This window comes from Acipenser ruthenus, chromosome 4, assembly GCF_902713425.1.
Source record: "Acipenser ruthenus chromosome 4, fAciRut3.2 maternal haplotype, whole genome shotgun sequence".
In the NCBI taxonomy this organism is placed as follows: domain Eukaryota; kingdom Metazoa; phylum Chordata; class Actinopteri; order Acipenseriformes; family Acipenseridae; genus Acipenser; species Acipenser ruthenus.
The window spans coordinates 74505116-74526684 of NC_081192.1; the positions used below are offsets into that span (position 1 = coordinate 74505116).

A 21569-nucleotide genomic window follows, 5' to 3' on the forward strand; every position below is an offset into this window, starting at 1 on the left:
CCAGCGGGGACAATGGATCAATTCCTGGGAGACAATACCTATCTCTGCTCTCCCAAACCGTGATGCCATTGAGTCTCAAAGGGGCCAGCATAGCTTCCCTGTGCCTCAAAAGGCATGGGGAGCTAGAGAGGCCAAAACGGCAAAACTTGAACTCGTACACTGTTCCCTAAAAGAGAACCACAGGTACTTGTGCGCCGGTTTCTATGGGGATATGGAAGTAGGCATTTTAGCTACTTTGTGGACCAATTGTCTGGCCTGACCTCCTTCGGCTCAGAACAGGTTGACCTGCCTGAAGTCGAGGATTAGTCTGAGGCCACCATCCCACTTTAGCATGAGGGGGTGTACCATATGAATAGCCAGTTTTTGCAGCAGAGCTGCTACCTCCTGAGATGCCACAGTGGTGTCCTGTGGGTACGTGACTGATGCTGCAGTCACGGACCGAGAGGGAGGGAGACCGTGCTTGAACTGCAGTGAGTAGCCAGTCTGGACAGTAGTAAACACACAGATGTCTGTGGTGCACTGACACCAATACTCCAGATGGCTCCCTGAGAAGGGGCTCTGGACCTGTGGCAGCAAACCCCTAGGGTCGCTGCACACCCTGTGGCTTGGCCTCAGGCTCTTGCCTCTGCGCCGGGAGGCGGTCTGGCTGCAGGCGCAGTTGGCTCCATACAGTTGCTATCTCAGCTGCTAAAGACAGTAACAGGACTGTCAATAAGGCCTGCTTGGTACCATACTGGGAAGGGAACACCGGTCGGTAGCGGGCCGGAACCAAAAGGAACGGAATAACTTTGTCACCATAAGGCACGAGTGCCTGTGGGGAAAACTACTGCCCAGAGCTTATCTATTCTCAGATGCGTGGGTCTCACTTGGCACAAAGTCATGGGGTGAGGATGAGCCACCTCTCTAGAAGAGGGTGATGGGGAAGAGCGCTGTACAGGGGAGAGACGCAGAGCGCTCAGTAGAGCTGCTGGAGAACGTTTCTCCAACGCACGCTTGGAGAATGCACACAAGCTCGCAGAAGCGGTTTCCAGTGCCTCCTTGCGTGCTGCTGCCTCAGGCAGGAAAAGCATCTGCCTGTCCACAGGCAGGCTGGCTTTGCATGTGTCACAGGGATAAAACCCAGGTATTATGCAACTAGCACTGTACTGCTGCTGCCTCAGCTTGCTAAAAACTGCAACTGGACTGTTAACAGGCATCCCAGATTGGGGATTATAAAACCCTATAGCAGGTCAGAACCGGGACTGCCAGAGACTGCCAGGCTGATAGTACAGCTGCAATGACACTGTCACAGGTGCACTCGGTATCAATGCTAGGTACAGACGCAGTGCACTTGGTACCAACGCTCGGCACCGAAGCAGTAACCTAGCTAGTAAGTAGCTGGTCGGAACCAGGACTGTACAGGATCGGTTCAGTACCAGTTTGGTAACTTTAGCACTGGGTCGGAACCAGGACGGTACTGGGTCAGTTTGGTGACTGTAGCACCGGGTCAGTACGGTACTGGGTTGGAACCAGGACTGTACAGGGTCGGTTCAGTACCAGTTTGGTAACTTCAGCACTGGGTTGGAACCGGGACAGTACAGGGTTGGTTTGGTGACTGTAGCACCAGGTAGGTACGGTAGCAGGTGGGAACCAGGATGGTACGGTAGGGTAACAGATCTGAACCGGGTCGGGTGACTTTTTATGTAAAAGCTGTCACCAAAACGGCATCAAGGTGCTGTGGTAGAGATTGCAAGCAAACACAACCAAAGCATCCGCTTGGTCCTGCGCAGTGCTGCTGAACCCAGCAGCTGCGCTTAGTCTTTGTGAAAACTGACAACAGAATGAGAAGAAATATTTCTCAACAAAATACATTAATAACAATTACTTTAATTTACACAAACCATCTCCTAATTTTGGCCGAAGCCAAAATGAGAATAAAATCCAGCAGGAGCTATTGCAGCCTGAGGGAGAGCACAAAGTCAGCAGACTTCCGCTGCTTCATCCCTGGGAAAGAGCGACTCAAGCCGCTGGCTTCACGCGGGGCACAAGGCTGCAGCGGGATGTAACAAACAGGTTGTAGTGGATATGTAATCGTTTACTCGAATAAACGATTAGAAAATTGTTAATCGTTTAGAATTTTATTAATTGTATAAATCCATCTTGTATTGCAATAATTATAAATGGTTTGAACAGACCCATTTAACCACGCTAAGCCTGCCGCTGCAGCCCAGCATATTGCTAAAAGTAAATATTAAATAAATCATTATTTAATTCTATGGCTCTAAATTACTCAGGCTCCTGACAAAAACAAACATTCTTAAAAGTGCAGGGAGATACCAATACTGTAGCTATGGGTAAACAAGGTGGTTAGAATGCACCATTGCATGCATTAAAACTATATTTAATTATTCAATTTAATTAATACAAGAGACTACGAAAGAGGTTTGTTTCATCACTCCACAAGACCTCTGACCAGAACTATGAATATTCAGGCGTTTGCACAGCTTTAAAATACTTTTTCAGTTGACTTACCGATAAATCATTTCCCTCTTCCCTGTGGGTATCCAAGGAAAGCATGCAAGAAAAAAAAGAAAGAAACACGTTAAATTGAATCCAACACCTGAATCAGAGGTCCAGCAAAGCAGTATCAAAACCTACAGGCCAGGATAGGAGTACATCGAAAACAAGAACCCTGTAACTAACTACATGCAAGTTAAAAACAACATTAGTGAAAAATCTATTGCAACCAGCTACAATCGTTAGTTATTTAAATTTAAAAAATCCATGATTCCAATTGTAATGCTGTGTAAATAAAAGCACTGAGAGGATACATGATAGTGGTTAATGTAAAAATAAACATGAGCGTTTATGTCTCTACTCAAAAGTTGATTTGCGTTACCCACGAAGAACCATCGTGTTTTCTGTTTATACCATGCAGGATTAACCATTGCTGCTATGGAGAGCCCAGAATTCAAAGCTTTACGAAACTGCTACAAACTGTCCATTGAAATATGATTAGACTAATCAATGCGCTTCGGTACACCCACAGTCGTAGTATAAAACACATTGTTTTTCATGACCTTAATTATTGTAATTTCTTTAAATGCCAAAGGCTGTTGCAAAGTTTGCACCTTTGACAAACTTTTCATGTCCGGAACACCTGAAATTTGTAAAAACAACTATGTTCATCATTGTAGAGTTGAGACGCCACATCCAGGAACATTTATTTTGTTTGTTAGAATAGCACTGAAACATAGATCAAGGAAGAAGCACATTTTCTGATTTAGCAATTTTTTTTTTTTTCTAATGGAAATGAAAAAACTAAATCCAGACTTTTTTTTTTTTCGGCTTTAAACTTTAATTTCAGTTTCACAGTTTCGATGTCAAAAAAAAAAAATCTTAAACTGCCTTGCATCCCTATAATGAAAAAAATGGAAGAAGCCTATGGAAGACTTCCCAATTAATAACCAAATTGCCCTCTCCAATTAGTTGTTTGTAACTATAACCAAGCCACCGAGAGCCAGTAGGTGCACACTAACAAGATTACAGCACTGTGCAGCTGGGATTAGAGGTGGTGCTTTCTCTGAAAGAAAACACCACTTCTTATCCCCAGTATATCAATTGGTTCAATGCCAATATTTCAAACAAAATACAAACCTGCCTCATGAAATTATGCTTGGTGCTTTGCAGGCAGGGAATATGTTACTGGATGGGTAACCTACGTATCTGTAGGTTTATATCAGGAATATTTTGTATTAAAAAAAAAATATATATATATATATATATATATATATATATATATATATATATATATATATATATATATATATATATATATATATATATATATTTATTAACACAGGCCGGCCTGCAGGCACCCAGCCAGCCACAGGAGTTGCTGGAGTGCAGTGAGTGCAGTGAGCCAAGGACTCCCCAACCGACCTAACCCCTACCCCGCCCAGTCAGCGCTTGGCCAATTGTGCGCCGCCCCCTGGAAACTCCCATCCATGGTCGGCAGTGGCATAGCTTGGATTCGAACCCGCGATCTCCAAGCTATAGGGCGCATCCTGCACTCCGGGCGGAGTACCTTTACCAGATGTGCCACTCGGGAGCTCCTAATATTTTATTAATGGGATATGAATTGGGTATAAAAGTAGGATTCGGAATATGGCATGGATACTTGTTTGTATCAAAAGCCATCACATTCTGCCTATTTGTCCTTCTTACTGCAAGTATCAAGGCCTGTACAGACAGCCAACTGTAGTTGCTCAACAAAATGCCAGCAACAAGATGCTGAAAAATAGAAGTGTGGTCTATTTTTGGAAACTCTTTCTGAATTTGAAGTGAGGCCATCCTAAACCAACACATGACAACAGCAGCAGCTGCTACTGCTTTCCCACTCCAAGTGGAACTTGTGCCGGTGTTACAAACAGGATACATCTGTGGCCAAATAACTGAGCTGACAAGCCCATTCATGTCCCTGAAGTAGACTGCGACCCGTTTAGAAAAGTGTTTTGTTTGAAGTATTGATCCTAATCTATACCACACAAAAATGGCTTGTCTAGATATTTCTCTATTACATTTAAGGCTTCTGTTTTTTTGGTTTTTAATAATTAAACTTTTCGGTGCTTATTTTTAGCGATTTGTAGCCTGGCACTAAAGAGCCATGAATGCGAGTGTTTTGCAATGTTACTGGTGCGCTCTATGGCAGACCTACCTAGGTGAAGTAAACAAACATCTGAAGACAAAATCTTTACAAAAAAGAAATAGCAACATTGAAGGCACAAGGACCTATTTTCCAATAAATATCTATTTGTTTTTCGTCTTAACGGCATTTGTGTATCACATGCACGACACAAGTCAGCTGTTAAGGTTAGGTTGCCATGGTCGTCAAGTAGCCACAGTGATAAATACCTCCACCTTGCACCACATGATCAGGGTCCCTGTAACGAATAATATGAATGCGCTTTTTTCTTTTGCACATTTTTCAGTTGTTCAATTATTTTTGGTTGCTTTTGTATATACAATTTTAAAAACAATAAATGTTTTTTTCTAAAAAGCGTCTCTTCTGTGTTTTTATTATCTGTATTGAACAGGACGAGTTTCAGACTTATTTTCCCCAATCCCCAGGAAGTAGATTATCTTGCAGGATATACCATGACTCCTCTTCGAGGTAGTGTTGTAATTAGTATATTAACTTTGTTTGATTCTACATTTTAAAAATAAGTGTCACACATTGGTAACCCCTTTTCATTATGTGACCCATCTTCAGAATCATATCACTTTTATTATTATTATTTATTTCTTAGCAGACACCCTTATCCAGGGTGACTTACAATTGTTACAAGATATCACATTATACAAATATCACAATTTATTTTTTTTTAACATACAATTACCCATTTATACAATTGGGTTTTTACTGGAGCAATATAGGTAAAGTACCTTGCTCAAGGGTACAACAGTAGTGTCCCCCACTGGGGATTGAACCCACAACCCTCCGGTCAAGAGTCCAGAGCCCTAACCACTACTCCACACTGCTGCCCGACACACTTGCTTCCAGAATCCAGGAAAACATGCATACACAGCACGGACAAGCTATGAACAGTTCCTATATGAAGAAGGTTTATTTATTTAAGGAATTTAGCTTTCTACAAATCAGAATCTGAAACATATCACATACCAATGCATTTGTGTGATAATGATTAGATCATGCAATAAACATCTGCATTGTATGGTGTTGGCAATGTAAAATTGTCTAGTGTGCATATATATATATATATATATATATATATATATATATATATATATATATATATATATATATATATATATATATATATATATATATACACACACAGTGCCTTGCAAAAGTATTCAGACCCCTGACCAATTCTCTCATATTACTGAATTACAAATGGTACATTGAAATGTCGTTCTGTTTGATATTTTATTTTAAAACACTGAAACTCAAAATCAATTATTGTAAGGTGACATTGGTTTTATGTCGGGAAATATTTTTAAGAAAAATAAAAAACTGAAATATCTTGCTTGCATAAGTATTCAACCCCCACACATTAATATTTGGTAGAGCCACTTTTTGCTGCAATAACAGCTTTAAGTCTTTTGGGGTAAGTATGTACCAGCTTTGCACACAGTGTCGGAGTGATTTTGGCCCATTCTTCTTGGTAGATTTGCTCCAGGTTGTTCAGGTTGGTTGGACGACGCTTGTGGACCGCAATTTTCAAATAGTGCCACAGATTCTCAATGGGATTGAGATCAGGACTTTGACTGGGCCACTGTAGGACATTCACCTTTTTGTTCTTGAGCCACTCCAATGTTGCTTTGGCCTTGTGCTTGGGATCATTGTCCTGCTGAAAGGTGAATTTCCTCCCAAGCTTCAGTTTTTTAGCAGACTGAAGCAGGTTCTCTTGCAATATTTCCCTGTATTTTGCTCCATCCATTCTTCCTTGAATTTTAACAAGATGCTCAGTCCCTGCTGATGAGAAGCATTCTCGCAGCATGATGCTGCCCCCCACCATACTTCACTGTAGGGATGGTGTGTCTTGAGGCATGGGCAGTGTTAGGTTTGCGCCACACATAGCGCTTTGAGTTTTGGCCAAAAAGCTCTATCTTGGTCTCATCTGACCACAAAACCTTTTCCCACATCGCAGCTGGGTCACTCTCATGCTTTCTGGCAAACTCCAGACATGCTTTCAGATGGTACTTTTCGAGTAACGGCTTCATTCTTGCCACCCTGCCATACAGGCCAGTGTTATGCAGAGCTCTTGATACGGTTGACTAGTGCACCATTACTCCACTCCCAGTCACTGAACTCTGTAGCTCTTTCAAAGTGATTGTTGGCCTCTCTGTGGCTTCTCTCACAAGTCTCCTTCTTGTTTGAGCGCTGAGTTTTGAGGGACGGCCTTTTCTTGGCAGTGCCTGGGTGGTGTGATGCAGCTTCCACTTCCTGATTATTGATCCAACTGTGCTCACTGGGATATCCAAACACTTGGATATTATTTTGTACCCTTTCCCTAATCTATGCATTTGTATTACTTTATCTCTAACTTCTGTAGAATGCTCTTTGGTCTTCATTTTCCTTCAGATTCACAGCCTGACCAATGATCCTTCAACAGTGGGGTTTTTATCCAGAAAATGTGACGGCAACTTTAATGGTTCACAGGTGGAGGCCAAGGGTAAGGTAATTGTGTCCTCGTTAGGACAATTTCTTTCATCGGTGTAAACTGGGAGCTTCCACAGCACAGGGGTTGAATACTTATGCAAGCAAGATATTTCAGTTTTTTATTTTTCTTAAAAATATTTCCCAACATAAAACCAATGTCACCTTACAATAATTGATTTTGAGTTTCATTGTTTTAAAATAAAATATCAAACAGAACAACATTTCAATGTACCATTTGTAATTCCGTAATATGAGAGAATTGGTCAGGGGTCTGAATACTTTTGCAAGGCACTGTATATATATAAAATTAGGGCTGTGTTCAACGGTTCGATCGCTAGCCAGGAATGCGAAGATAGTTTTAAACCTTCAAAGGTTCGTCAGGTGGCATTCAAGCACTGTGTTTTTCTTCTCTGTTAACAGAAGCCATCTGACAATGTGTGAATACTACTTAAAAAAATGGTATAATGCACATTATGTAAACAGTTGTTGTATTAAAATCCACTACCAAATCGTTACATGTAGCAACTCTATATGGTGCCACTGCTGTGTATGGAGCAGGGTATAGTATGCCAAAGCACTGGGGCGGAACAGCGGTTGTAGTAAAATATGTACTGAATATCTAGTATACAAAACAGTGTAAGAGAAGTGCTATGGTAGAATATGTTTGAAAACATAATATTAATCATTTTAATTTTGAAAACTGAGCACCGTCCACCCCTCCCCTCTCCAGCTTGTGTTATCCAGAGGCACACATTTATTTTTTTCATTCACCATCTCGACAGCAAAGCGCTGTATAGCGTAAGCTGTATTGAAAGAAATGTCTCGAAACCCCTCTGTTGTTTTGGGATTTTTTTGTTAAATGCCCAGACAACCAAAAAATAAATAATTGAATACAAACTGTGCAAGCGACTGCTGATGTATCATGGAGGTACAACCAATCTCCGGGGTCACTTGACAAGCATAAGTTCATATTATTGTTAGTATTATTAATATTTTTAGTAGTAGTAAAACATGACCGACTGATAACCTGCTTGAAACGGTGACTTAATTTTTTTTTTTTTTTTTTGCTTAAGTCCGCTGCAGTTGGTGCTGCTGCAATGCAAGCTTACTGTATTTATCACAAGCAGCATGAATTACGTGTAAATAAATGTGTGTTTTTATTTAAATTATAAAAACATGATTACTGTTCTATACAATGTATTTTTAAACTACATGTGAATGTTTTCCCATTTTTATGGATTACCTGCAAAATAGAATTTTCAATCAAATAAACTACTAGCTATGGTGACGTCACCATTAAATTATGCAAATTAGTACCATAGAAGGTTCGAACCTTCGAAGGTCAAAATGTACCCTTCGTTGCAGCCCTAATAAAAGTATACAGGACAGTTCAAGCGAAGCCACCCACTGTTCTTCCTGCTGGTTTACCACGTTGGTGCTGCATGAAACGATTATTCAAATCAAGCTCTCCACAGGTGAGGATCGTTGGTGTTGATTAGGCTAATTTTCTATTCCAAGTAAGCCCAGCAAACATGAGGAAACAGTGGAGCCAGCTCAATCATATCTGTTTATTTTTGTTTTAAAATGTGTGCATCAAAGTTTTTTGCACTAATGGCAATACAGCCAGGTGGAATTCATCAAAACATAGAAAGGCTTGTGTTATAATTTTACATGAATGCAAGCAACAACAAAAAAAGAAAAATGGGGGGGGGGTTCTGCAACACTCGAGTCCCCTTTTTGTGCGAGTAAACAATGGGTGGTACCTGATCTGTGTTTCCACGAATGTATCCATTTACTGGTGGTCTCACGTTACGGGGTCTCTGCAAATCGATAGCCAGTGCTGGTTTGCAGCCTCTGGCCTGGCAGGAATGAACTCAGAGCAGCAAGCGCTTCAAGGTAATGTCACACCTGACAGGATTAAAGAAACACTGCTCCAGTTAATTCCACATTTATTCGCCATTGGGTTTCTCTGCTAAACACAACTTTTAAAAAAAAAAAAAAAGGTGCGACAGTACACTGCGTCGACTGCACTGGTCTGCAGCAACATTCCTGCAGTGTACAGGCCAGCACAGAGCAAAGAAGTCTATACATAGGGGTCACAGCAAGTGAATCGTTCATGAAACACTTGCTGCTATAGTATCTGGTCAATCCAAAATAATATACAGAGCAGCAAGGCCTTTCCATGAAAATAGTATGTTTGTTACACTGATGACAACAAACTCGAGGTTTTCGTGTTGATGGTGATGGGTCAATCCTAATATTCTCCATCGAAAAAAGTCTAGTACTGATAACTTATCCAATGTAACAAACATTTTCATGAAATAGCCCACACTCAGAAACATTAATTAATTTTAGGGGATGAACCTAGAAAAAGAAACATCAAAAGGGGAAAAAAATAATTACAAAACAAAAGAGGTGAGTAGGTAGGCCAGCAAAGAGCAGTGACATGGGGGAAAAAAAACATGAAATAAAACAAACAGTCTGGTCTGCTGAAGGGAGCGTTGGACTTCAAACTAATGGACTTAAGCTTGAGAGGTTGCAGTGGGATACAGCACTGCTGGGTGGTACAGAAAACGGGTGGTCGTCTTCACAGACGAGTCAAGATTCTATCTCAGTGTTGCTGATGGATGACTGCAAGTGTGGCAGAGGAGGGGAGAGTACTACAACCAGGAGAGCATTGTGCAGTATGACTGGTATGGTGGAGGTAGTGTGATGTTGTGGGGAGGAAAATACACAATGGGCGGGGGAGAATACAGTGCTCGTAATGGAAGATGTTAACAGGGCATGAAGTTAAGGTCATGAAGGGCAAAGCAATGTTGCCTTCATTGAGCGTGAAGATTCAGGCGCACCAAGGCAGTTCTAGGGGGCAAAAAAAGGCAAAACATAAATCCAAGCCAAGGGCACCAAGGCGATTTCATATTCATTCATAAAACAACAAAAAGGTTATACAGAGGAGCCTACTATGTTGATAATTAATTAAAAAAAAAAACACAAATCAATGTTTTATGAGTGACTCGCACACTAATTTTTCCAAAAAAATATAGGTCATTTTTTTTTAATTTGGCTTTTTGTACATTTAGCAGTGTTGACTAGATGACAATATAAAAGAAAATCTGCAATAAATTCACCAGATGTTTAGTTTCTAAACTTAGTGTGTTATTAATGGCTTCATAGTTGCTAAGGCATCAGTTAATCAAAGAAAAAAAATAATAAAAACATCCCAGTTTTTCACTGTGGAAATCTTGACAGTGGGAAAATCTGAAGGTCTGACAGAAATTTGGTCAGACACCAAAACCCAAGCCGAACTGGGCAAAAGTAACAAAAATAGTAAAATATTTCAGTCTTTTCGTAAATGACTTTGTTTAATGCAGACATTAGGAGAATCATGCAAAATTGCATAAACTGCATTATTCTCCAACTGCAGGCATTCAATACATGTAGTGCTACAACGATTATTCAAATTAAACCGACTAAAATCTAATTTTGCCATCATAAATCCCCCCCGGGTGATTCTTTAATAAACAGTGAGCACGCAGAAGCCAGCAGTGACGTGAACCCCTCCCCCCCAACACACACACCGACAGTTTTTAAGCGAGAGTGAATGTGGAGAAGTGGATTACTAGTGTCTAGATATTCCCAGAGCTAAAAGATCTAGAAAAATAAAAAATATAAAGATAGTGAATGCAGAGACAGTAGGATTATGTCTTTCTTTATTTGATTTGACACTTTCTCCTATTTTACACCAGGAACAAAATCACTTCCTCCTCCATCAGGTTATTTTTTCCCCCCACACTCTCTCTCCCTTCAAACATGCATAAGAAAACCACTTGCCGTGTGTGCTGCCTGCGTTCAGTTTGTAAGCAAGTCAGTCTGCTGGTGTCATGGCAAATTTTGCCCCTGTAGGACTACGAGTCATGTGGTGATTTCGTTTCACGATTCAGAGTAAAAACAACAATATATTTGAATAATTTGAATACAGACACACCAATGATTGTTTTGACACGTATTAATAACATCTGTTAATATTGAAATGGTGGACGTGAGGTCTGCATCCAACTGTTCCAATGGACCAGCGCAGTTTGGTCCAAAAGGAGCAAAGCAAAGGAAGTCAAAAGCATGGGATTTTTTCCTTCCTCCAGATGGAAACACTGGCACGGTGACTTGCTCATTATGCAAAAAGTCAATGATTTAAAAGGCATCAATGAATGAAACAGAAGCTGAAACTTAAGTAATATATAAAAATAAAACATTGTAATTTATAATTTATGTTCATCAGGTCATTTATTATTATTTAAAAATAAATCTGCATCACTAAATATAAGAAAGTAAATGACCAGATGAAAGAAAGACCCATTTTAAGCCCTGCATGTAATTAATACATTAAGGTGTGTCGGTTCAGCTAACATTGCACAAACATAAAATACATTTCTTATTTATCTCCCCACTTGTGTTAATATGCCTCGTTACTCAGAAAGGTTTATAACTATGCCGATGCGTCCGTCTCAACACTTGTACTAATGACTGGCAAGCGATTTATAGTTTTGCAACAAAGACCCTTCTTTGCATAATAATTTGTGTATTTCTTTCGGTTTCATTCTATTTATTCTTTCTCTACCACTGAACGCTAAACACTAAATATTATTATAAATATTTAGTGTTTAGGATTCACCGTTCAGTGGTAAAGTTAAAAGAAAGATAACTAGAATGAAGCAGACAGATGGACAAAATGTTTTCTTTTGAAGACAGCCGCAGTGAAGATTCTGATGGAGAACACATTTTCCTTTAACATGGTGATGGCAAATCAGGAAAGACTCCCTTACCTGTGAAAACTGGCAAGAGCTTATCTTGCAATACCAGCTGGTGCCTCCTCAAGAATCACCTCTTCAGAAAGCACCTGTAGAACTCCTCTGTTCTTCCCCTGGGACACTTATCACCCTTCCTTAAATGTGCTTTACTTGCTCTTATCTGCCCCCTATTTTACTGCATTTAATCCTGTACTTCAGAGTACTGTAATCTGCCAAGTGTTTAATCTGTAGTATTTTTTGTATTTAATCATATCCTGATGTAACTATCACTGACACTTATCTGCTGTATTATTGAATTGTATTTTGTCACACTTGTACTTGCTTGAACCAAAGTCATTGTATTTATCTTGCTCTTAATTGTATTATTACTTGTACTGTGATACTTGAATTGTATTTGCTTACGATTGTAAGTCGCCCTGGATAAGGGCGTCTGCTAAGAAATAAATAATAATAATAATAATAATAATAATAATAACAACAACAACAACTACAACTCCCTCCAAGCGTTTGTTTTCAGCAGCAGGCTCTATAATCTCAAGGAAGAGGGCAAGCCTAACCCCAGAACATGTTGATATGCTGGCGTTCTTGCACTCAAATACTGTGGACTAACAAAAATACTTTGTATTGTGACTGACTTGGAGACTAAATATAATTCATGTCTTTAGTTTCCTCAACAAATAATTATTTAAAAGGGCTATTCAGATTTGAAAACAAAACAGGTTATTTGTTTAAAGTACATTCTACTGCGAAATGTAATAGAAAAGTTAGACAATTTTTGTTTTACAAGTAAAGAAAAAGGACATTTTTTTCATGTCATTCCATTGTTGTTAGAATTTTTTTATCAAAAAGCAATAACTAACATATAGTTGTTTTTTGTCTTATGAAGTGGTCAACTTAAATAGTCTCTGCTTATAAAAATATAAAAGTGAATTTATGGTATGTTTAATGGCCTTGACGCATTATTTAGCCACCATCATTTGACTTTGACCATTTTTATTCAGAAGGATACTATGCAGAGTATTTTTTATTTGATACTTTAGAAATTGTATTTTTTGTTGCTGAAATAGAAAAGCAAAGCAAGTGCCATCATCTCGAGACATATTGTACTGGGTACGTAACATTCTGTTAATGGTTCAACTTGCTAGCTATTGAGTGATGTGCTGGTATTTATCGGAATAATCGAAGCAACAATAGATTAATCGATTACATTAATAATCATTTCATGCAGCACTAAATACATGTATTAATTAAATTAAAGAGAAGTGCTCCCCCATTGCTTTCTTCCACAGCAATATGTAACAATCTAAAACATGCTATATTAAAAACTAGAGCAATACATCAATAGCTGCCATCTTCCAATATGCCTTGTAGGACATTGTAAACATCTGGTTCACACACCATATAAATTAGCCTAGTGCAAAATAATGTATAAACTGCATTATTAAACACAAACGGACTCAGTCCTGAAAAAAAATTAAACAGGACCAAAAAACCCCCCCCAAAAAAACAACTTTTGCATCCAAACAAACTCGGTCCCTTTGCTGGCAGATAAGCGTGAAACCAGGAATATAAACAGCAGTGTGGAGTAGTGGTTAGGGCTGTGGGGCAGCAGTGTGGAGTAGTGGTTAGGGGGGCAGCAGTGTGGAGTAGTGGTTAGGGCTGTGGACTCTTGACCGGAGGGTTGTGGGTTCAATCCCCAGTGGGGGACACTGCTGTTGTACCCTTGAGCAAGGTACTTTACCTAGATTGCTCCAGTAAAAACCCAACTGTATAAATGGGTAATTGTATGTAAAATACTGTGATATCTGTATAATGTGAAATAATGTATAATGTGATATCTTGTAACAATTGTAAGTCGCCCTGGATAAGGGCGTCTGCTAAGAAATAAATAATAATAATAATAATAATAATAATAAACATTACTTTTCACTATATAATGACGTTTTGTCATGTGTTTATAGGGGGGTCGACATGCTAGTAACATCCGAGCGCTGTCCTAAAACCTGCCAGAGGCACTCGGGATGAATATTTAAAATGCCCAGAATGTGCGAGTAGCACAAGCAGGAGATTACGGAATTGGTAAAACAGTCTGTCTGCTTGTCAGTGGTCACTGACGAATCGACTGATGCCCAAGATTAGTATGTGTTTGTTACTCATTGTATTTGTTTTGCAAGGCCTAAATGGTGAACATGCATCTAACGTAGAACTGAAAGCTGTCCATGCAGGTACACTTTACATACAGGCTGTTAATTACAACACCGTTTCACAAGCTATTGTAAAGTGCTTTAATAACTTTGACATTAATTTTGATGTGTGCATTTCTCTCTATTTGCTGTTTAAAATAAAAAATCTGTACACATAATTTAGAAAATAGTTCCGTGCACATTCCGCAAAATACAATACTTTATCCGTGACACTGCCGTGAATTAACGGATCCTGTTAGAACGGAGTTCTGTTTACAACGTATTGAGGAGGCATGTCCCTGCCAAGCATGTGTTTTAATGGGGAATTACTCTGCTTAAAAACTGACTTGTTTATAACATATACACCATTTAAGACTTTGTTTTCTTTTGTGTTTAATACGTACAGTTTAATACATACAGTACTGTTTTATTACGTATAGTTTTCCTGTTCCAGAGGTAGTTATTTTGCACAAATAAGGTACATCCGGGACAGTAAATGACAGTCACGGTGGCATTTGTGACGTCAGGCAGAAAAAACAGTTGCCGTTTACTTTTATGCTTTTGTTTTTGTTGGCACAGCCATTGTACAGTTTAAAACGTATAAAGTTTACAATTTGAATTACTTTTAGCAAAAACATACATTTGTAAACTGTACAAATAATAAACTCCCGTTCTCTGACAGTTACGTTTTCTTGTTTTGTTTATATTTAAAGGTACTTATGTTCGCAGTTACATACAAGCCTCCACTAACAACCCACGTAAACTATTCTCCACCTTCTCCTCCCTCCTAAACCCTCCCCCCCCTCCTCCTCCTCTATCTCCCCTGATGACTTTGCCTCCTTCTTCTCTTCTAAAATCTCAGATATCCGCAAACTCTTTAACACCTCTCCCTCCCTCGCACCCCCCCCTGCTCCAACCCCTACACCCACTACATCCCCTACTTACTCGCTCTCCTTCTCCACCTTCTTGCCCCTCTCAGACTCTGACCTCTCCTCCCTGCTCCAGGGTCACAAACCCACCATGTGTGCCTTGGACCCCCTCCCCACTCACCTCTTTCAAGCTGCTGCTCCTGCTCTACTCCCCTTCATCTCCTCAACACCTCTCTACTTTCTGGTATCTTTCCCTCTGCCTTCAGAAAAGCCTCTATCACTCCCCTCCTCAAAAAACCTATCCTCAACCCCACCTCCCTCCAGAGCTACCATCCTGTCTCCCTCCTACCCTTCCTCTCCAAAACCCTCGAGCAGACTGTACACCGCCAGCTCTCTGCTTTCCTGTCCAACCACTCTCTGCTTGACCCTCTCCAATCTGGCTTCCGCTCTGCTCACTCCACTGAAACCGTCCTCCTGTCTGTCACCAACTCGCTTAAGTGTGCCCGAGCTGCCTCTCTCTCCTCTGTCCTAATTCTCCTCGACCTCTCTGCTGCCTTTGACACTGTTGATCACTCTATTCTACTATCATCTCTTGCTGACCTGGGGATCTCTGGCACTGCTCTGGCCTGGTTCTCCTCCTACCTCTCCAACCGCACTTACCAGGTAACCTGGCGTGGAACAACCTCCACACCTCACCCTCTCTTAACTGGAGTCCCCCGAGGGTCAGTCTTGGGTCCTCTCCTGTTCTCTCTCTACACCCGCTCCCTGGGCCCCCTCATCGCATCCTATGATTTCTCATACCATTTCTATGCTGATGATGCTCAGATTTTCCTCTCCTTCCCCACCTCTGACTCCACCATCTCCTCCCGTATCTCTACCTGTCTGTCTGCTATTTCCTCCTGGATGCACTCGCATCACCTCAAACTCAACCTCTCTAAATCTGACCTCCTTTTCTTTCCCTCCTCCTCCCCCTCCTCTGATCTCTCTATCTCTGTTCCTCTGGAATCTACCATACTCTCTCCCTCTTCCTCAGCTAAGAACCTTGGAGTCACCCTGGACCCCTGCCTCTCTTATTCCCAGCACATCTCCACTCTGGCACGCACTTGCCGATTCTTCCTGAGCAACAACCGAAGAATCCGACCCTTCCTCACCAACTATGCTACCCAGCTCCTGTTTCCAGGCCCTGGTACTCTACCGCCTAGACTACTGCAACTCCCTCCTGGCTGGCCTCCCTGCATCTGCCACCCGTCCGCTCCAGCTCATCCAGAACTCTGCTGCCCGTCTGGTGTTCTCTCTGCCTCGCTTCGCCCACGCTACTCCACTACTCCGCTCGCTCCACTGGCTCCCGATCACCGCTCGCATCCAGTTCAAGACTCTTGTACTAGCCTACAGATGCCTTGACCAGACTGCACCCAGCTACCTCCAGACCCTCATCTCTCCCTACACCCCCACTCGACCTCTTCGCTCCGCCTGCACTAGAAGACTAGCTCTACCTCCGCTACGCTCCCCTGCCTCCAGAGCCCGCTCCTTCTCCACCCTTGCTCCGCAGTGGTGAAATGACCTTCCTACAGATGTCAGGACTGCCCAGTCCCTGACCACATTCCGGCGCCTCCTTAAGTCTCACCTCTTCAAACAGCACCTGTAGAACTCCTCTGTTTGTATCCTGGGACACTATCACCCTTCATGTAAATGTACTTTATTTTGCTCTTATCTGCCCCCTATTTTACTGCATTTAACCCTGTACTTCAGAATATTGTAATCTGCCAAGTGTTTAACCTGTAGTACTTTGTATTTAATCACATCCTGATGTAATTATCACTATTTAATCATATCCTGAAGTAACTATCACTATTATCTGCTGTATTATTGAATTTTGGTTTGTCACACTTGTACTTTGCTTGAACAAAAGTTATTGTATTTCTTGCTCTTATTGTATTACTTGTATTGTAACACTTGAAATGTATTTGCTTATGATTGTAAGTCGCCCTGGATAAGGGTGTCTGCTAAGAAAGAAATAAATAATAATAATAATAATAATAATAATAATAATAATAACATACAGCATTTCGAATTTGTGTTTACTATGTACTTCGTTTATAAAATACTGATTTTCAGTGTCCCTTAGAGTCCATTATAAGTGGAGTGCACCTGTATATGTTTTTGGAGAAGATAGCTGCATATAGTAACAGAAGTTAATGTGAAACAAGGAGAACCTATATTTGTTGCTTGACTTGTGAACTGTACCGCAGTGTGAATGATCGATCTCAGCTCCATGTTATCATATGGGTTTATTCAGCCAGATTTAACATCTCACAAGACTATATGCCAAAAGGAAATTCTTGTAACACAATTTCTGGAAATATGTACAGTCTGTTCTGACACCGTCACATTTGACCAAAATTATATAAATCCTAGACTGTGCGCCACCAATCTTGTTTAATTTACACATCACAGCCCACCAGAAGTGGAATGTAACATCCTGTACACTCTCCAATCATTTTCACAATCGGTGTGTTTTTTATATGTACAGAGAGAAACTGGCGACTCAGTGAGTGCAATAAGTTGCATTAGAAATGGATAGATTAATTTGCTACACAAGGTAACGGTTGTGGGGACCAGCACTGGTATTTACGGGTAGGGCCGGGAATAAAGCGTTTTAAATCTCATGGTAACGGATGGGAGCGGAACTGAAGGCTGCGGGAAGAGCAATATGAGATGTTGTGAAATTAAACCAATCAAAATGCGCACTCAGACTCCTGGGTAATTTTAAACATGTCAACCTCAGCAAATAAATGTATAAATTAAACTTATTGGGAGTTCAAGTTAGGAGTGAAACTCAAGACACTGGCCCTCGAGGTTTTTTTTTTATGTGTTATCAACACAGGTTTTTGTGGTTGTCGTTATTCTTGCAATAGGTAATATGGTAGTAGTGAATGAAATTTTAAAAATTCAACTGGAAACAAGTCGAGAATGAAAAACACAAGAAAAAAAGTTTAACCCTAAAATCAGCCTGCCTGAAAGGTATGTCATACAGCAAGAGGCTAAAATAAATCAGTCTCTTAAATATCACGGGACGGGATGGGACAGGACATTATTTTAACAAGACAGGATGGGACGGTAATAAAAAAAAGAAGATATATATGTACGTACGGAGCAGTACAGGATGTGAAATTCTGGTGGGGCAGGATGGGAACAAACATTACATTGAAACATTTTTTCATGGGATGGGACATTCATTCATGATGGGACGGAACTCAAGTTTCATTCCTGTGTCACTCTCTAGTCCCTACATTGAAAAAGGTTGGTAACCACTGGCCTAGACATATGTGTAATTCTAGTACAAAGTTGTTGTTTTTGTATGTATGTATGTGCGCCTCCATTACAGGGATTTCTTCGGTGTGATTGAAAAAAAAAAAGGTACCAGCAGGGCTGGTGCTGTATGCATGCAAAGGAAAAGCTGCATGGATACAGCACCTGCATGGGCAACAGTGTGCACTGGTTAGGGCTCTGGTGGGGGACACTGCTGCTGTACCCTTGAGCAAGGTACTTTACCTAGATTGCTCCAGTAAAAACCTAACTGTATAAATGGGTATTTGTATGTAAAAAATAATGTGATATCTTGTAACAATTGTAAGTAGCCCTGGTTAAGGTCGTCTGCAAAGAAATAAATAATAATAATAATAATAATAATAATAATAATAATAATAATAATAATAATAATAATAATAATAAGCTGCAGTGTGGAACCTACGATCTCTACATGGTGAGACAGTGTACGAATGTGGTAAAAATGCCACTACTTCTTTCAATGTCTTTCAATGACCGACACAAATATGTTTCTAGGCTTCACAACATAATTTTGTTTTTTGTTATGTAAGGACTTAAGTAACCCTGTATGGTTTCGTGAATGACCCATCTACATCATCAGCGGGAGAGTATTTAATTACTTTTTTCTGACGTTTAATTTTAGGCCTTCCGTAAAAGGGGTCAGGGATGAAAATCTGTTTAATAAAAATCGTAGTACTAGCTAGTAGTTATCCTGTTTGAAAAACATTACATTGGATACCGAGCCTGGCAATTCATACAATCAAAACCGTGTAAAGAACCTTCCTTCTTATTATCTTTTTTCCACTGCACAGTCTCACTACCTACGATAAAGTGCTAAAACAGAACAGTAGACAAGGAGACCTGGTAATATGTAAAGGCAGGCGTGTATTCCTACAAAAAAAAAATCGCCATGAGAGCTGTGTTTCTGAACCGGTAATTCTGCTTAATCGTGCTTTTGTGAGGTCGTTCACCTAGGCAAAAGCATCGTCTCATTTTCCCTGTCTAATTATTTTGATGTGTTCTTTGTTTCATTGTGTTTGTGGGAGTGTTTTTATTGGAACTCAGAAAGAAGCCATTTGTCACCACTCACTTGATATTAGAAGCAAACTAATACTGTAACCCCATATTGTTTTACACCCTAATAAAAGAGATTATACAAATTGTTAAAATAAAGTATTTTCTTTAGCTCTTTTTAAAATTCCAACAAGGTGTTTTTATGTTATGCCCCGCCTAGTAAATTATTAGCTAGACCAATGCATTGCCTAGAGATTGAAAACAATAGTAACTGCATAGCTCAGTGTAAACACTGTACACACACTCATTATATATACATATTATATATATATATATATATATATATATATATATATATATATATATATATATATATGACACACACACGCGGTCTCTCTGTGTGGCGATTATACATCACCACACAGAGAGACCATCAATGCAGTAACTAACTACACAAGTAAAGCTTACAGGCCCTCATTGGACGTCATTCACAGGGATTGAAGTTCTACTTTAGTACGCGGATCTGGGCCTACCTACAAATGGAGTTAGGCCTGTTGTAGCGAGTGCTGCTGTGCCTCTCTCCTGTTTCCTTACATTCCCCGCCAAAAGCATAGTTTGGATGAAGGATACATGTTAAAAACCAATCACACTGTGGGAATACGGAGCTGGACATACATTTAGTTTTACACGCTGTGGAAATGCAGTGTGCCTGTTGTGTTTATGCAAAGGCATTCTTCAATACTCACCCGCACGTCTTTCTGTAACCTAGACACCTCCACTAGTCCATCAAAACAACACGGTTAGCGAAGTGCCCTTTTAGAGAATGATTTTAAATGCGCGGTAAAATGCACAACAAATCACTCTCTCTGGGGATCTTTTTTAAACTCGTGTTATTTTCATGCTTTGTGTTATTTTTTGTTTTTGTTTTGTGTGTCTTGTGGTACTGAGTATGCATGCACAAAATAAATACGTTAATACCTTACAAATTAAAAAATAAACAAATAAATACTCACTCCGTTGGATGCTCTGGGTCATAGAAGTCCCCCATCTTCACCGCCGACAAGAAACTGTCCTATCTTTTGACTCAAAAACATCCAGCAAATCCTATTTCCAAACCGGGGTGTTCTCGAAACGAAATTCATCAAACAGTCAAAACAGATAGAATCCGTGCGACCAGGTCAATGCAACCATGTAGCACCGAGTTTAAAAAATACGGTTCGTTAAAAATATTTTTATTTTCCCTACTTGTATTACGTTTTTAAAGTTCCAATTTGATATAATTTACCCACATCGGCTCCTCCTCCTTCGTCCACCACCATACAACCTCATGTCCTGACGATTTTACTACATAGTCTTTCCCAGGTCTTGCTGTGTTATGTTACACAGAAGGGAGGAAGGGGGGTTGTGTCGGTCTTGTTATTCCGTGTAATCAGTGTTATTCGGAATTAATTTCCCTACATTTTGTAAAAATAATAATACCAATAATAAAATAGAACACTGCAACTGTATAAAAGATCGTTTTCTAAAACGAATAATTTAACTCGTTGAGTAAAAATGTTCTGGTGTAGACAGAAAGAGAAAGTTTGGTTTATTTAACTCTCTCGGTCTCGTAGTTGTACTCGCTGCTCTCCCTTAGGAAAGGAAACTGAAGCAAACTGTAGTAGTAACTTCCTACCAACCAACCAATCCACTGCTGTTACCTGAATGGTCGCTGAAATTGCAGCAAAACAGGTTTGGAAGAAAGAAAACTACTTTTAAAAAGTTATCTGGTGAAAAATGTCCAGCTTTCAAAGACATTATCACCATGCTGTCACCACGTTCAGTATAACAGTTAACACAGCTTTTGCGGTCTGTGAACTGAAGATATCGTTTTGTAGTGCTATCACAACTGCCACTTGTGTGTTGTGAATATATGTAGCTGTGTTCGTATTGAGTGCAAGGTACTGTACTCTTGTCTATTAAAAATACTTTATTGCAACATTATTTATTGTTGGTTAAACGTTGCTTACTGTAGAGATAAAATAAGCAATTCCACTGTTGCTTTCTGTTTTGCCAAAACGTATTACACAGTAAGTGATTTGTTTATTTAACGTTACATTGCTGGTTGCAGTTTCCCAATGTAGGAAGTAGAAGTATGCTAATTTAATTATAGTATTTTTTTTTTTAAATACACCAAATGAAGGAAAAACAACGTGTCGTTATTTGG

The 21569-nt window shown here is 40.0% G+C and overlaps 1 protein-coding gene across 5 annotated transcripts in view; it reads right to left on the minus strand.

Moving 5' to 3' along the window:
- Positions 1-21093, minus strand: part of LOC117400236 (histone-lysine N-methyltransferase SETD2-like) — a 70060-nt gene extending 48967 nt beyond the window's left edge. For 2 of the 5 annotated variants that reach the window (XM_033999859.3, XM_059022773.1), the window contains exons 1-2: positions 20377-21093; positions 2512-2533 (exon numbers count right to left, since the gene is read on the minus strand). In XM_033999859.3, coding sequence (XP_033855750.3) covers positions 2512-2533; positions 20377-20411 — 57 coding nt within the window. In that variant the 5' untranslated portion in view covers positions 20412-21093. Of the gene's footprint in view, positions 1-2511; positions 2534-8928; positions 9094-20109; positions 20152-20376 lie in introns of those variants that run through there. The other 3 variants (XM_059022774.1, XM_059022775.1, XM_059022776.1) reach the window with 3 other exon arrangements.
- Positions 21094-21569: the final 476 nt, after the last annotated feature.